Below are 16829 nucleotides of genomic sequence, written 5' to 3' on the forward strand. Positions count from 1 at the left end.
ACAAATGTGTGAAGGCATGTACCAAAGAAAAAAAGAAAAAAAACAAATATGTGAAGCTAAATTAGAACTCTACAAAACATAATGAGCAGGATCCACTGATCCAACACGTCCCAAGCACAATCTATTCACGATAATTATTCAGTTTAGCATAACCCATAATATGATAAACCACTAGTCTTGTAAATATTTGTTCTAATTTACTAGTTAAGCGAGCTAAGTATTACGCCACCTAAACGTATTGACACGACACCACGACCCATACCGTACAATTAAAATTTCATGTTACCCGTGGCCGTGGGGCATGTATTTGTTTAGTTAATTGACTAAATCCGATCCATTTAATTTAATTTAATACACTGTTTTTCAAGTACAAAGATATTAACAAGATCTGATTAATTTTTCTAATTAATTAAAGCATTAAACAAATCAATCCCTTTTCCCACACGTCTTACACTTGCAGAAATACACATCACTCTCTACACTCTCATCCCTCTCTCTTCATCTGAAGAACAACGACGAAGAAGAAGAACAACAACAATGGAGATATTCTACTACCTCGTTTTCGGATCTCTAGCTTCCATTGTTGCTGCTGTTGAATTCTCCAAATCTAACAAGGATCGCATCAATACTCCCTCCTCTTTTAATTCCTTCAAAAACAATTATCTCCTTGTTTACTCTCTCATGATGGGTATAACCTTTCTCCTTTTTTAATTTCGACGATTTATTGCTTTTTTACGTTGTTTTGTTGTTGCGATTCGGATCGATGTGTATGTTGCTGTGATTTTTGTGATTTGATTTGTTGATTTACGTTTGAATTGCGATTTGTGTTACGCGATTAATTTAATCTTTGAGAAATGTGTATAATCTGAGGTTAATTGATGCGATTTTCCTATGGAAATAGTGTGTTTTAGATTCTTATGTTAATTAGCGAAATTGTTAATGTGATTTGTCGGTTGACATATTTGAGCTACGCGTACAAAATTAGAGGAGAAATTGAGAAAATGTCGTCATCACGGAAAATCGATGTGATTTGGCTGAGAAAGAGTGTATTTTAGATTCTTATGTTAATTTGCGAAATTGTAAATGTGATTTTGTTGATTGACGTATTTGAGCTAGGTGTACAAAAATAGGCGAGAAAATGTTAGTTTATTTCAGATTCTTGAGTTATTTTGTGAAATTGTAACTGTGATTTGTCGATTGATACATTAGAGTTAGGTGTACAAAATTTGGGGAGAAAATGTTAATTCATTACGGAAAGTCGATAAGGTTTTGCTAAGGGAAGAGTGTTTTTCAGATTCTTATGCTAGTTTGCCAAATTATGAATGTGATTTGTTGATTGACATATTTGAGCTAGGTGAATAAAATTAGTGGAGAAAATGTTGTCATTGCGGAGAGAGTACAGTACCTGTAATTGTTTTTGAATTTACTACACAGGGAGTGCTTGATAGAGTTTTGGAAGAAGCGGCGTAATGAAATTGAGAAATGCACATTCGTACGGATGTTCGTTATAACGACTCTCTTGTTGGTTTTAGTACGCTCATTTGTGCATATATAGTTGGTGTTACTGTGTGAGTAGTGTTGGAAATTTAAGAATATCTTTGCCTGTGTTTTGTATATGCTTATAATGTTGTCAGTGTTACATTATTGCCATAGAGTCATTGCTTAATCGAATTTGGGTATATGACAACTGGAAGAGTTTTTGATTGAATGTTGTATGTGGAGACAGCTGGCGACTGGTTGCAGGGTCCATATGTGTATTACCTTTATAGCACATACGGTTTTGGGAAAGGGGAAATAGGACAGCTGTTCATCGCTGGTTTTGGATCATCTATGCTCTTTGGGACGATCGTTGGTTCACTTGCTGACAAACAGTAATGCTTATATATACTTTCTTCCCAGTGCTTTATTTTCTATGTTGATTTCTTCGAATCTTCCAGTCTAATCTTATTGCCTTGATTGTACAATCCAGGGGCCGAAAGAGAGCATGTGTCACTTATTGCATAACCTACATCCTGAGTTGCATTACCAAGCATTCTCCTCAATACAAGGTCCTGATGCTGGGCCGAGTATTGGGAGGTATTGCCACATCACTTTTGTTCTCTGCATTCGAGTCGTGGCTGGTTGCAGAGCATAATAAGGTGATTATCTGTTTTATTCATCTCAAATGCAGTTACTAAGTCCATCTTGGAGAAAATGTTTCTGTTGCCAGATGAATTAGAGATGGGTGCGTTGAGTGGGTGGGGTGGAGTGGGTACTGTGCAGGCTCTTTTGATTTTTTTTTTTTTTTTTAACGGTCTTGTAAATTATGTGATGTTGAAACACTCGACATTGCCTTTGGAATTTGGGTATTAGAGTACTTATGTCTGAGATCAGTTCTCCTTGTCATAAAAGGCATGGATAAGTATTGCTCGTATCGTAATTGCAAATTTTGCTCTTTCAATATCAGGAATGGTTTTATAGCCATTATTGTTCAGTATCACATAAGTGTGACTATTACTTTTCTGTGTGTAATTTAGGAATTTAACAGCTTTTATGATTAGGTCTAGTTTGGTACATCGGGGTTGTTATATACTCATTACTTATCTTGATGTCCGTAATGCTGGCGACTGCAATTTTCTGATTTGGAATTTTGATTGGCACAGTTAACTTTTGATTTGTGAAAAAGATGGTTAGTGTATATATCAAACTATTTGTTTGTACCGAGTATGACTATCTTTCTTTTCTAATATATGTAGAGGGGCTTTGAACAACAATGGTTGTCAATAACTTTCTCGAAGGCAATTTTTCTTGGGAATGGTCTTATTGCTATCATCTCCGGATTGGCTGGTAATGTATTGGTGGATACATTCGCGCTTGGGCCTGTAGCGCCCTTTGATGCAGCAGCATGCATTTTGGCTATAGGCATGGCTGTAATTATGTCATCGTGGACTGAAAACTACGGAGACCCTTCAGAGAACAAGAATTTACTTGCACAGTTCAAGGGTGCTGCAGTGGCTATTGCTTCTGGTACGTCGTGAGAACTGTTGGATGAAATAGAACAATAGAATTTAACTAGTATGATTGTGTGCCATCCAATTTTATTTAAGAAAATAGTGGCCCATTTTATCGCAGATGGTATTTAAGTTTTTGTTTGACCTTTTACCAACCAAAAGGAACAAAATCATTTATGTTAATTATATTCTTGCCTCTCAGCCCTTAATTTCTTTGTCTTCTGTATAACATCTGTTTGTTTATGTTGGGCAGATGAAAAAATAGCTTTATTGGGTGCCATTCAATCACTGTTTGAGGGTTCAATGTATACCTTTGTATTCCTTTGGACCCCTGCATTGAGTCCAAACGACGAGGAAATTCCACATGGATTTATCTTTGCAACTTTCATGCTGGCTTCAATGTTGGGAAGCTCAATTGCATCCCGTCTACTGGCTCGTTCATCTCTTAAAGCTGAGAGCTACATGCAAGTAGTTTTCTCCGTCTCAGCTGTTTCTCTGTTGCTGCCAATTGTAACAAATGTATGTCAAATCTCCAGTTCTTGTCCTACTTTTATATTGTTTAAAAGAAGCCACAATGGCAGTTTTGAGTTTTGACGGGTTTCAAACCCAGATCATGAGTACCATTACTCAATGACTTGACCAGCTAAGCTAGTTGAAATCTGCTCGCTCTACTTTATAGATTACATAATCAAGTGCTTGATGATTATTCTTATTGTAACAGTTTCTGGTGGAGCCCTCAAAGATAAGAGGTGGCGGCATTTCATTTTCTGGCAGTGTACAGCTTCTTGGGTTCTGTGCTTTTGAGGCTTGTGTAGGAATATTCTGGCCATCCATAATGAAGATGAGGTCTCAGTATATTCCAGAGGAGGCTAGGAGTACCATCATGAACTTTTTCCGGATTCCTCTTAATATCTTCGTCTGCGTTGTTCTCTACAATGTATGTTTCTCGAACACTTGTAGTTCACCTACTATTCTTAGACTGCTCTTGAAGCTCCATAGTTTGCTCATGGTACATGTTTTTGACTCACTAGAATCCAATTGTTTCCTAGGACTTTAGGTGACACATTAATTTTATGCGAGACCAACCTATTTAACCATAAAACTTGCTCATGTACTTCATACTAGTTAACCACTAAAAACTGAAATTAAGGAAACACGACCCCATTATATGGGCGAGTCTTGTTATATTCTTGTCAGGAGACCATCTCATATAAGAATTTTCCTACCTGCTCACACATTCATGTTAATGACTTGATGGATCCATGTGTTATGATTTTACTCGTAAAGTCCTAATCTTAAACTGTCTATGCCCCCGTCTGAATGGGGCTTAAAAGTCTAGGTATAGCTTCCAGCTCTCAGTGGGAGTCATTCTACTCCCTCCGTCCCGGTCATTTGTTGTCCTTTGGTATTACTGCTGAATATTGGAGTGATATCTACGCTCACTTCTGTTTCTGACATTGCCTTTTTTTATACGTGAAGGTCAATGCATTTCCGATAACTGTCATGTTTGGAATGTGCTCAATCTTCCTCTTTGTGGCATGTATATTACAAAGGCGGCTCATGGTGATAGCTGACAAAACGAGTAAGTAGAATGCATGCCAACCCGACACAAATTTCTAGTATATTAGAATTTACAAAGGCAGAAATGCTATTTCCACATCTCGATTTCTCGCTTTCTGTTGCTTAATACTGGCTTTTCAATCCGTCAAATTTTCAATTGAGATTTGAGAGTATATTTTCATTCTCACAGAGACCGAAGATTATGTACTCAAGGAAAGAGACTCAGAAGCCGAGCCATTGAACATTTGAGCATCGAAAGAGAGTAGCAAGTAATAATATTCAAGTAGAACAGTAATACAACGGCAATCACTGTAGGAATTAAGTTTGATGGTATGCCAGAAAAGGTAAGAAGCAAATGAAGAGAGAAAAAAGTTACTCAAGCACAAGCAAAGCGCTATTTCAGTTGCAGATAGCAGTCGGCTAGTGTTTTCAAGAAGCTATTCTTTAATTTTACCTACCTTGTCTTTCTCAACAACAGGTCAAAGAACGACAGGGGATCTAGTTTCATTTTTTTTTTTTTTTTTACTTCGAGTTTCTTAGGTGTAGTAAATCTTTCTTTTGACAACGGAGGTGTAGTAAATCTGGTGTAATCATAATGTGTTTTCGTTTATTGTTTGAAAGTTCCATTTTATTTGTAATTTGGAAGTCAAACGAGATTCTTGTGCAAACTAAGTGTTATAAGCATAATTTAACATTTTAACAGAATACCATATTACCTTGTAACAAACTTTGAGAATCGACGTAACATTCATGGGCTGTTGACAGGAAAATTTTCAAGTTTTCGTGACATTTTGAGTTTTTTTCCCGAAGTTTTTCTTTTTCAACCGTAATATATATATAAGTAACGCTAATATGTTTTAGCCTTGCAAATTGTTTCCCTGAACTCGGATTAGCATTTCTAAAAATTGAGCAACCCAAAGTCGTCCACTGACAACATAATTTATCGAATCAGCATCTTATATTGTTATGATTCCATCATAAGGAGTGCACAAACCTCAGCTGAATGTACAAGAATGAACAAATGCGATTATTGTGTTAAATTTACAACTCATAAACAAGTTAACAAGCTTCAATAATTCTATAATACATACAAGATACGAAAAGAAAGACATTACAGATACTTACATATGAATCATGATATCCTATGTGTAGTCACATAATCTTGCTTCGTTTTGCTTCAATAGTCGCAACTTCGAGATCTCCAATGAAGAAAAGGATCTTTTCGAGAATCCCATAACCAGGCGATCCATCTTCATTGACATTGCCATGTCGACTCAATGCTGCTTCTTCGTTTGTGTTCCTACGTTTCCTAGAACCCAAATGGCGTTGGATTTCACCGCCATGAATCAGGTAGTAATCAGCCCCCTCTCTTGTTATCTTCAGTCCCCTGGAATCACAATCAAAAGACTTTCAATGGAAAACTCTGAAATTTTTTACAAATTACTTCACATTACGCCATTAGATTTTTCTTTTCAGGCACTAGATTTTTGAAATTGTCGCTACTGGCATGCCATTTGTTCTTAAAATCGGATTTGCATCTCTATTGCTAATTCTATGAAACGAGAAACAAATATATATGATCTACTTACAGTCCGACTCTATTACAACGGTCTTGCACTTCATAAACATCTTTCCATGATTGTGAATTAGTGGGGGTATAAAATCGAGCTTGATCTTCACCCCACCTCTCCTTGAACAGATTAGCCCATAACACGTCATCAGATCCCAAACCGTTCCATTTCCTGCAAACTTCACCCGCAAGGATCCATAATAAATCAACTGAAAGCAATAATTGTATAAAATCTCTTTTTGTCAACAGATTATAGGCCATTTATAATAGAGATACAAGTGTGAGTGCTCCATAAATCGTCGAAAGATGATCATATTCCAAAACTAAGGATCAATAACTAACAGTACCACACTGCCCCAAAACTACTGCCAATAGCGGACTAACGGGGATCGGATTTATGAGTCTGTTTAAAATTGCATCGAGAATTCGAGATACCGCTACTTGACAACTAACAGAAGCGTAATCAGTTTAGTAAACCATTTTACATAATTGCATTTCACCAACCAATTATTCTCACTATAGACGGATATATCCATCTAAAGTGAAAGAGGGGTCAAATATGCTTAAAGTGGTGACATTTTTGGAACCCACCATGCAACTTGTTGCCTGTGTTTAAAGTGGGTGAATATTTGGCCTATAACTATAGACGGATATCTCCCGTTTATAATGAGAATTTGTGTGCACCATAATCCAGAACCAAATAATGCGGAATATAAATCAAGAATCGCAATGAAAAATTCGGTTCCCCAGCTCTTATTTCTCCCTATTCTCCATCTTGTTCTAACATAATGAAGATTTGAGACAGTAGAAAGTCAATGATCTTATAATATTGTTCCTCATTATTTGACAATTATACCTCTACATACGAAATCACAACTCGATCCGATATATAATTTTATCTCATCTATTGAAAATCAAAATGATCAGAGAACTGTTGAATTTTGCTCATATCAATAGCAAAATGGAATTTTCCACCCAAAATCTACACCACCACATACATGCATAATCTAATTACTTGAAAAATCTCAATTCACTAGTAAAATCAACAAAATTAAGATTGCCCAATTCAAATTACTCCATCATTTCAACATTTTCAAACATATGATTACAAATTATCATCAAACATAACAAATTAACAGGGGAAGATTCAAATACGGTAATTTTAAATCGTAGTTCTCGGAAAGACAATCGATTTGAAAAAAAAAAGTCACTTTTTAGCTCGTAAGCACGAGTTGCCTCTTAAAGTTTTTCGGATAAAAAAATTGGGTATTTCGTGCAAAATGTCAAACCTTTCCGATTAATCAATAAACATCGAATATTAATTAAATATCCATATACCCAGATCAAATTGGCACAAATTAAACAAACCCAGAATCAAATAAATGAATTATAAATGAAATTATAAGGAATTGAATAAGATTGAGAAGAGAAAATTGGAAATTGAGCTGACCTTGTTGAGCTGTGGCTAAATTCTGATAATCCAAGATACGGAAAATCTTAAGACAAAGCTCATTTGGTAATTTTTCCATCAAAATTAATAACGCAAATCTTAGATTTCCAAAAATTTTGCAACAAATGAAGTTATCTGTTAGCTAGAAGAGATTACTATACAACTATAGAAGAAGTATTTTGTACGTATTCATATCTGTCTCTAACATGTCAAATAATGCGTAATAGTGTAGTAATTTGGTCGGGTATAATAAAATCGGTTGATCTTTCTTAAGACCGTATATCGGTATATTTATCCGCCTTAATGAATGGGTCAAATAATAGGAGTAAATAGTATGAGTCTGAAGCCTTCTAACTTGTAAGTTTTGATAAAATTTTCACTTAAAATGACAATCTGTTTAAAGATGAAATGAGTGATAACCAGTGGAGTTTTTAGAACTTCGTTAATCGGGGTTCGATTTTTATAGACAATTTTTTTTAAAGCTAAAATTGTTGTTAGAACACATTTGTTGATGATGACATGCCTATTTTAACCATGCTTTTACATGTTCCATTTTAGGATTTAGTCCTTTTCCCCAATCAAAAGTTAATCAATGTTCAAGGTTAAGAAGTGTTGATGAAGCTACCCAAGAATTGTGTTGTAATAAGAGTCACATATGTAAGGGTAAGAGAGTATGATATTAAGGCAACAGTAAGCAAGACTGTTGTTTAACAACAGTCTGCTTTCTAAGGCAACAGTAAGCAAGACTGTTGCTTTAGCTCATGTCACTTGAGGGAAGTCTTCAATTTCAAAATTACTCATATTTTCAAATACAAACTTCTATCAAATGTTCATTTCTAATATTTGAATTTTATGAAAGGTTGTTTTTAAGAAAGAATATTCAAATGACATCTTTCAAAAGGTTTTATCTCAAATTGACAATATCTTTTATCATAACTTTTGGAAAGAGGAACTTGTTTCTTTCCAAAATTGTTTCTGTAAAAATGTTTTTACTTGGTTGTCAATCTTGTTCTGACTGGTTTTCAAAGGCCTTTTAAAGATAATAATAAAGCTTCTTTTCTTCTTCAACCTTTAAAAGAATGCCCCCTTTTATGCAAACTTGGTTAAGTCAAAAATATTTATTTTTTTATCATATGTCTTGACCTCTAAACCCTAGTTTGTTTGCCTATAAAAGGAGCACTCTTCTCCTTCATTTCTTAAGACTTTCCTGAGAATTTCAAAGTGTTTTGAAAAATTGTTTTTAAAAACTTAAAGCTTTTTACTTCCTTTGCAAAATATTTCTAAGTCTTCCAGTGACAACAGTCTTCACTACCGTTGCCTTAAGTATTGCATTCTCTTGCCTAAAATCGTTTGATCAATAAGTTGTCCTTATCAATTCTTTCATAGAATCAGCTTGAGGAAACTTGATCTTGTAAACATTTTAGTTAGAGTCTTGAGTTTCTAGACGGAGTAGTCTTAGAACTCGTGTCGCAACCGGAGTAGGTTGTTGGTCCTTTTATTGTAAGTGTTTAAGTAGTCAGAGTAGATCACTTCACTTATTAATAAAAGAAGATTGGACGTAGGCCCTTAAAGTGTTGGCCGAACCAATTCAAAAATATCGTGTTGATCTCTCGTTACTTTTATTTCCGCTGCATTTATCTTACTTATTCCTCACTCACGTTTTTATTTAACAACAGTTCCTAATACTGTTGCTTTTGGTCAGCAACCTTATCTCATGTGCTAAGACAAACAAGCAACAATCAGATCAACTGTTGCCTTACAACAATCATTCTTAACAACGTAATACACTCTTAATGAATCAATTTATTTGATGTATCCACTTGTTCTTCATTTTATCAATCAACGTGATACACTCTTAATGAATCATAATTATCGCTCCAGAGATTGATATGGGTAATTGTTTGTCCGAGTCCTTCTTGATTAACAAGAGAGAAAGGGGACAATGGATCGATTTTGCATTCGGAAACGAAAGCAAAATTAGGGATAATCGCATTCTGCGTCATCGCGTATGAAACGAAGTAACACAATAGGATTTTTAGGGTTGAATGATAGAGTACACTGATACCATGATAATTAGAATAGAGTAGGGTAAATCATTTGTGTTGTATTTCTCATAAAATTGTAGAGTATTTATACAAGACGGTCTTTGGACAAAGGCCAATATAATACTCGGCCTTAATACTATTTATTTAAGCAGTGTTAGAACACATTGTGTTGATGATGCCAAGTCCCTTTGTTATTTGATTGTTTGCTCTTAGTTGAAATGATTAGTGATTGAAGCAATCAAATGGACTTTCAACAATGATTCAAGATGATCAAGCTAATCAAGGAAGTCAAGACAATGGTGTTTTCTAAGCCTTAGTCGAAAAATGTAAGAGTAAGTGCAACATTCTCATGTAAGTCAAGTAATGGCAAAACCATGCAACAGTACGCTGTACTGTGGTTTCTGGTACTATCATACGGAGGAGGAATTTTGACCAAAATGTTTTAAGTGTCAAAACTTTGCAAACTTTAAACCTTAAACATTTGAATTTTTCAAAAGGTTGAAAATAATCTGAAATTTTGGAGTCACAAGCCCACTTGACTAAGCCTCTAGATTTGTGCAAACACCTTTTACTAAAATGGCAAAGAAGACTTGTCAAACTTCTAAAGTAAGAAAAGCTTTTTGCCATTTTGGTAAAATGTCACATGTTGAGTGTAGTAGCTTAAGTTTTCTGATTTCTTAAGCCCCAAGCCTATAGTCTAACACTTACCATCACTCAAGGCTATCATTTTAATATTGGATTTAATTTTTCTAAGTTGTACTTACCTAAGACTAAATCTACTATAAATATAGTGTCTTAGTCACATTTATTTCTTAAGACTTCCAAAGCATTTATTGTAAAAACCTTGCAAATCATTTGTGCATTTAAAGCTTTGTTCTTCAAGTGTTTGCAAAACGTTTTTCTGATTTTAAAGTCTTCAAATTGTTTTCGAAAAAGCTGTAAAACCTCCAAGTATCAGTTCTGATGCCTGTCGTTGTGTGCACCAAAAATAATATTTATAATACCTATTAAAACTAACAGAAGTTAGTGGTAACAAGGTTGAACCACAGAGAGGCGGGGGAGTTTCTATTGTTTAATATTCTAGTTTTTTAGGGTAACAATTTGAGGGGGTTTGGATTTTGTCTAAGTCTAAATGCAAATGAAATAAATAAGCAAAAAACAAGCAAATAATAAGATGATGTAAACAAATAATAGAAAGGAGCTAGGATGATCGGGTCACTATAGCTACGATGGCACAAAAGTCTAGGTAGGTTTCGAAATACAGTCGTGGGTGATGTGTATGACAAGTCCTCTCGATCCAAGTCAACTAATAGCCCTTCTCGGTCTATGCTATTAGTCCCTAGGTATCACTAATACTAACTTTCGTTCTTGACTAGTGATCCTAATGCCTAAATTACATTATCTTTCGATCTAGTAATTTAGCCGTCTTAATACGTTAATCTAAGTCCTTCCCTATCTTTCGATCTACGGGTTGGTTAAAACTAAGCATCTAACAAGTCTCCGCTAGGTCTCATTGATAGATATTGCACTTAACGACTCAAACGAAGCAAATCAGACACGAAGGTGGTCGATCGACCAACTACCCGAGTCGATCGACCAACCGACTCAGTCGACCGACCAGATAAGCCAGTCGGTCGACAAAGCCCTAATCCGAGGGTAGCCTATTCTAGTGCCATCTACGCTAAGTTCGCCTACATCCTAGCAATGGTGATTTAGCTAGACATAATAATAACGATAACAACAATGTAATTTGCGATTAAAGGAATAGAATTCATAATTAAACTAGAAGAACAATTAAATTGCATAAAACGTTAATGACGGTTTCGGGATATCTACACTAGCAATTCTAAACTAAAAGGGCAAATAAAGTGAACTGTAAATTAAAAGGGAATAATACCGAAATAGCAAAGCAGAAGAAGATCCGAAGCAAAGCTTTATTGAGAAATAAAGTATGAAGAACAATCTAACGTATTGAATAATTATTTGTAAGCTAATGATAACCTAATGGGAACTGAATGATGAATACGGGATATGAGGTTACGTTATAAAGAGTTTCACGTAACCTATAACTAAAAACCTAATTACAATGGGCTTTTACTAATCTTTTAATTTCCGTCAGATTTAAGAGGAAGTCGACCTACCACAAGGAGTGGTCGACCGACCAACTATCGGGCTCTTGCATGCTACTGTTCACGTTCTGCAACTGGGACTGCTACTGATGTGGTCGACCGACCACTAGGCACGGTCGGTCGACTGATATAGCTGATAGTTTGCTTCCAAATTTGTCTTTCAAGCTCCGAAATGCGCGCCAAGTTCGTTCCTCGAGCATTCTCCATATGTCCAATCCTATGCTAAGCGCTCCGGGACAGATTTAGTCCATTTTCCACCGAATTCTTCACATTCCTACAAAATTACACGAAGAGGAAGAAATACACGAAATAATGGAAATAGTAGCATAAACTACTCAATTGAGCTCTGAAATGCGCGTGAAATGAGGTGCAAAACATCATATATTAGACACGCATCAAACTTCACCAAAACAAACCCTTGCTTGTCCCCAAGAAAGAACTAGACTCGATCTTAGAACCTAATGGAACGAGTTCAATCTCAGAGCGAAATGCAATAAGTAAAGCCTAAACCAATTTAATGCTACAAATCAACAATCAATTAGCAATGTGAATCATGCAAACGAGTTATGTAGTCGTTAAAAACTTGCTGAAACGTCAACTATAGAGACTTATCATTATGGACTCTCACGGGTCGCTCATATCACACATAAGCACAGGTGAAAATATGTAAAAGATAGAAAGAATTCATTTGTAGTGACACTCACCTAACTACGACCTATGAAAACATGCATGCAGTCTAATATGAAAATAATCTCTACAACCGTACATACGCATTCCAACCATAAAGGACCATGACACATGCCGAGGTAAACATGGATATGTGAGGAAAAGGGTAAGAAGGGGCTAAAATGAATTTGGATATGAGGAGTAATAAGCCAAGCTAGTACTACAATCCAAACTATAAGCGAATCCCAACTTCAAACTCAATGTAAATAATACAATATGGTGCCAAATTGAAGCACAAAACTCACAACCTCCATAAAATTCAACTCCCCAAAGAATATAAATGATAACATGGGAGTGAAAATCACCAAATCATAATAATTGAAACATGTGATTTTTTTCAAACTGTAGTAACGTGGTCGACCGACCATAGGGGACGGTCGGTCGACTGAATGTCGGGTCTGATATAATTTTTTTTCGAATTCCGTTTTTTTTCTTTTTCTTTTCAATTCTTTTCTTCCCACATTTCTCCAACAACATAATTGAGCATATGACCAAATTTGCAATAAAACATTCCCACAAACACAAGTACTAGCTCGGATAAGGTAGGCTAAATTATAGTCTGTAGTTTATGGGACAAAAAGGCTAATTTGGCTAATGAGAGGCTATTGGGCAAAAATGAGGAAAGGGACCTCTACCACATCAATACTATATATTAAATCCAGAAACCAAGGGATTTCAAGGTAATTAAAGAAAGTTATACAAATTAGTTATACTATATAGTTTTAAATCACTAGCACCGTGTGATAGACCCGATTAAGGGATCTCAATGCAAATATTATATAGTTTGGGTTAAAATTAAATTATATAGAAGCTTAGTAATTTTCCTAAGAATTTGTAAGAGACTAAAACATGGTCAATTTCCTTAAAATAAAATAATTAATTAAGATGATCAATTTCCTTAAAATAAAAAAATTAATTAAGATGGTCAATTTCAAGGAAACTAAAAGAAAGAAGATGCTTAGTAATTTTCCTAAATATTTATAAAAGACTAGAAGATGGTCAATTTCCTTAAAATAAAATAATTAATTGGTATAAACATACACACTTATGGTATTATTTATTATCATCATAAAATTATATATTAAATTTTAAATCTATACAATTTTATTAAAATTTATAGTTTATTAGATGTATAGAGATGTTAATTATTTAACATACAAAAATATAATATATAAGTAGGTTATAAATAATTCAAGTTAGATTCCATAATATATAATATTGCATAATTCTTTCGATTTGATTTAATGCATATATGTAATATATTTATATAAATATATAATCCTCTTAAAATTGCATGCCTAAGTAGTAAAAGTAATTTCGTCAGTAAAGAAAAGAATTGTAGTAATATTGGATATAGTTATATGATAGTAATCACTCATTTGAATAGTAAAAGTAACAATATTATCAGCGAGATTAGTGAAAGTTGTAGAAAAAACAATGGGAGTAGTAAAATAATCAATATTAATGCGGCAATAGTGAAAGTAATAATAATTACAGCGGGAGTAGTGAAATTATCAATATTAATGTAGCAGTAGTGGCAGTAACAGTAATTACGTCGGGAGTAGTGAAAGTAACAATGATTACGGACAAGTAGTGAAATTTATTACTATTGTTTCATTAATAAGAGTAAACTCTTAATAGCGGGAGTAATGAATTTGTCTCAAAATTTATTTCATCGTAATTTTAGGATATGTCATAGAAAAATATATTAATGATAAATTTATGAGTTATGCAACTTTTAATTTTATTTAATGAAAAAAAAATTAATGGTAAGTAGAGGTAGCCCGGGCGAAGCCGGGCACCAATACTAGTGTGTCAACAAACCACGAACCAAATGCGTACAGGTATTAAGCAGATTAAGTTCATATTTATGCATATTGATACAACGTGTCTCATAAGAAGTAACTACTCACAATCCTAGATGAACTGGTCATGAATGACACCAGTTATAGGCTCTAATAACTCAGAAAATAATGTAGTTTGCCAAAAATCTAAGTCAAGTCTAAAGCTCAAAGAAGATATTTTAACGAAAACTCGTAGACTATGCAAAAAGATTCTACTAATAACATGTTAATTAAGCAAGGCTTAGGCATATACAGATGCAAATGCAATGTCATCATTGAAATACTACCGTTCCGACTCGACCTACATGCTAAAATAAACGTGCAAATTTGTTTGAATTTTTGAAATTTTTCAATTTTTTTTGGTATTTTGGTATATATAGAGAAATTAAATAACAATGCAAACAGAATAATTAAACATGAATGCAAAATCAAATGAATGCTATGCAATGCAAAACCTTTCCCAAAACCAAATCACACAATGTCCCCATTGTGCGAAATCATGTATAAGAAGCGAAAAAGGAAATGAGAATTTGCATTTAAAGAACTACAACTAAATAAGACATAAGAGAAAAAGATGTCAGGAACTCACAAGACTTCATGTGCGAACGGAAACCTCCCCGAACCAGCGCGAGCTAGGAGGTTTCGGTAGCCAGCAGTGCTACCATAAGATACCTGAAAGACATAAAAGCAAACATTGTTCGGAAATAAAAGAATTTGGGGGGGAAAAATGTGCATGGAATTAAAGTAGAAGAGAACGAAGTCAAGAATAGCAGCGTTGGTGGTCGACCGACAGATGGGGCTGGTCGACCACCACCGCATCGACGACACGTAACTTTTTTTTTCTTCGAAATAACTCAATAGATTGAGTTATCATGGTCTACAAACCTGCAAATGCGCAATATTACGCGCCCAAAATTCGTGCAAACCCAATAAAAACAGTCTATAGTCTTAAAAATCCTAAAGTAAACCAAACAAAGCGAAGTCTCGCGCAAACCAAAAACAGTAAAAAGTCTTAAATGCGATAAATTGTAGTAATATTGGATATAGTTATATGATAGTAATCACTCATTTGAATAGTAAAAGTAACAATATTATCAGCGAGATTAGTGAAAGTTGTAGAAAAAACAATGGGAGTAGTAAAATAATCAATATTAATGCGGCAATAGTGAAAGTAATAATAATTACAGCGGGAGTAGTGAAATTATCAATATTAATGCAGCAGTAGTGGCAGTAACAGTAATTACGCCGGGAGTAGTGAAAGTAACAATGATTACGGGCAAGTAGTGAAATTTATTACTATTGTTTCATTAATAAGAGTAAACTCTTAATAGCGGGAGTAATGAATTTGTCTCAAAATTTATTTCATCGTAATTTTAGGATATGTCATAGAAAAATATATTAATGATAAATTTATGGGTTATGCAACTTTTAATTTTATTTAATGAAAAAAAAATTAATGGTAAGTAGAGGTAGCCCGGGCGAAGCCGGGCACCAATACTAGTGTGTCAACAAACCACGAACCAAATGCGTACAGGTATTAAGCAGATTAAGTTCATATTTATGCATATTGATACAACGTGTCTCATAAGAAGTAACTACTCACAATCCTAGATGAACTGGTCATGAATGACACCAGTTATAGGCTCTAATAACTCAGAAAATAATGTAGTTTGCCAAAAATCTAAGTCAAGTCTAAAGCTCAGCAAGATATTTTAACGAAAACTCGTAGACTATGCAAAAAGATTCTACTAATAACATGTCAATTAAGCAAGGCTTAGGCATATACAGATGCAAATGCAATGTCATCATTGAAATACTACCGTTCCGACTCGACCTACATGCTAAAATAAACGTGCAAATTTGTTTGAATTTTTGAAATTTTTCAATTTTTTTTGGTATTTTGGTATATATAGAGAAATTAAATAACAATGCAAACAGAATAATTAAACATGAATGCAAAATCAAATGAATGCTATGCAATGCAAAACCTTTCCCCAAACCAAATCACACAATGTCCCCATTGTGCGAAATCATGTATAAGAAGCGAAAAAGGAAATGAGAATTTGCATTTAAAGAACTACAACTAAATAAGACATAAGAGAAAAAGATGTCAGGAACTCACAAGACTTCATGTGCGAACGGAAACCTCCCCGAACCAGCGCGAGCTAGGAGGTTTCGGTAGCCAGCAGTGCTACCATAAGATACCTGAAAGACATAAAAGCAAACATTGTTCGGAAATAAAAGAATTTGGGCGGGAAAAATGTGCATGGAATTAAAGTAGAAGAGAACGAAGTCAAGAATAGCAGCGTTGGTGGTCGACCGACTGATGGGGCTGGTCGACCGACCACTGTACCTGACACAGAGCCTGTTTTTCTTTGAAATAACTCAATAGATTGAGTTATCATGGTCTACAAACCTGCAAATGCGCAATATTACGCGCCCAAAATTCGTGCAAACCCAATAAAAACAGTCTATAGTCTTAAAAATCCTAAAGTAAACCAAACAAAGCGAAGTC

General features: G+C 34.7%; 2 protein-coding genes across 2 annotated transcripts; one reads left to right on the top strand and one right to left on the bottom strand.

Annotated features, from left to right (window-relative positions):
* Positions 1-380: 380 nt before the first annotated feature.
* Positions 381-5277, top strand: LOC141618551 (uncharacterized). The gene is made up of 8 exons (XM_074435656.1): positions 381-688; positions 1727-1871; positions 1970-2138; positions 2736-3006; positions 3244-3509; positions 3712-3927; positions 4470-4572; positions 4741-5277. Exons 1-8 carry the CDS (start codon positions 538-540, stop codon positions 4797-4799), a joined length of 1380 nt encoding a protein of 459 aa, XP_074291757.1. The 5' UTR covers positions 381-537; the 3' UTR covers positions 4800-5277.
* A 276-nt stretch (positions 5278-5553) lies between these two features.
* On the bottom strand, positions 5554-7790 carry LOC141618552 (uncharacterized). The gene is made up of 3 exons (XM_074435657.1): positions 7571-7790; positions 6140-6299; positions 5554-5937 (listed from the first exon to the last, which is right to left on the bottom strand). Exons 1-3 carry the CDS (start codon positions 7647-7649, stop codon positions 5703-5705), a joined length of 474 nt encoding a protein of 157 aa, XP_074291758.1. The 5' UTR covers positions 7650-7790; the 3' UTR covers positions 5554-5702.
* Between the last annotated feature and the right edge of the window lie 9039 nt (positions 7791-16829).

This window comes from Silene latifolia, chromosome X, assembly GCF_048544455.1.
Source record: "Silene latifolia isolate original U9 population chromosome X, ASM4854445v1, whole genome shotgun sequence".
Taxonomy (NCBI): Eukaryota; Viridiplantae; Streptophyta; class Magnoliopsida; order Caryophyllales; family Caryophyllaceae; genus Silene; species Silene latifolia.

Coding starts and splice junctions, on each gene's coding strand:
- LOC141618551 (XM_074435656.1), top strand. CDS start 538: ATGGAGATATTCTACTACCTCGTTTTCGGATCTCTAGCTTCCATTGTT. Junction 689..1,726: donor TGTTTACTCTCTCATGATGG/GTATAACCTTTC, acceptor ATGTGGAGACAG/CTGGCGACTGGTTGCAGGGT. Junction 3,928..4,469: donor TCTGCGTTGTTCTCTACAAT/GTATGTTTCTCG, acceptor TTATACGTGAAG/GTCAATGCATTTCCGATAAC.
- LOC141618552 (XM_074435657.1), bottom strand. CDS start 7,649: ATGGAAAAATTACCAAATGAGCTTTGTCTTAAGATTTTCCGTATCTTG. Junction 6,300..7,570: donor TTTAGCCACAGCTCAACAAG/GTCAGCTCAATT, acceptor TTGCGGGTGAAG/TTTGCAGGAAATGGAACGGT. Junction 5,938..6,139: donor CGTTGTAATAGAGTCGGACT/GTAAGTAGATCA, acceptor TTGTGATTCCAG/GGGACTGAAGATAACAAGAG.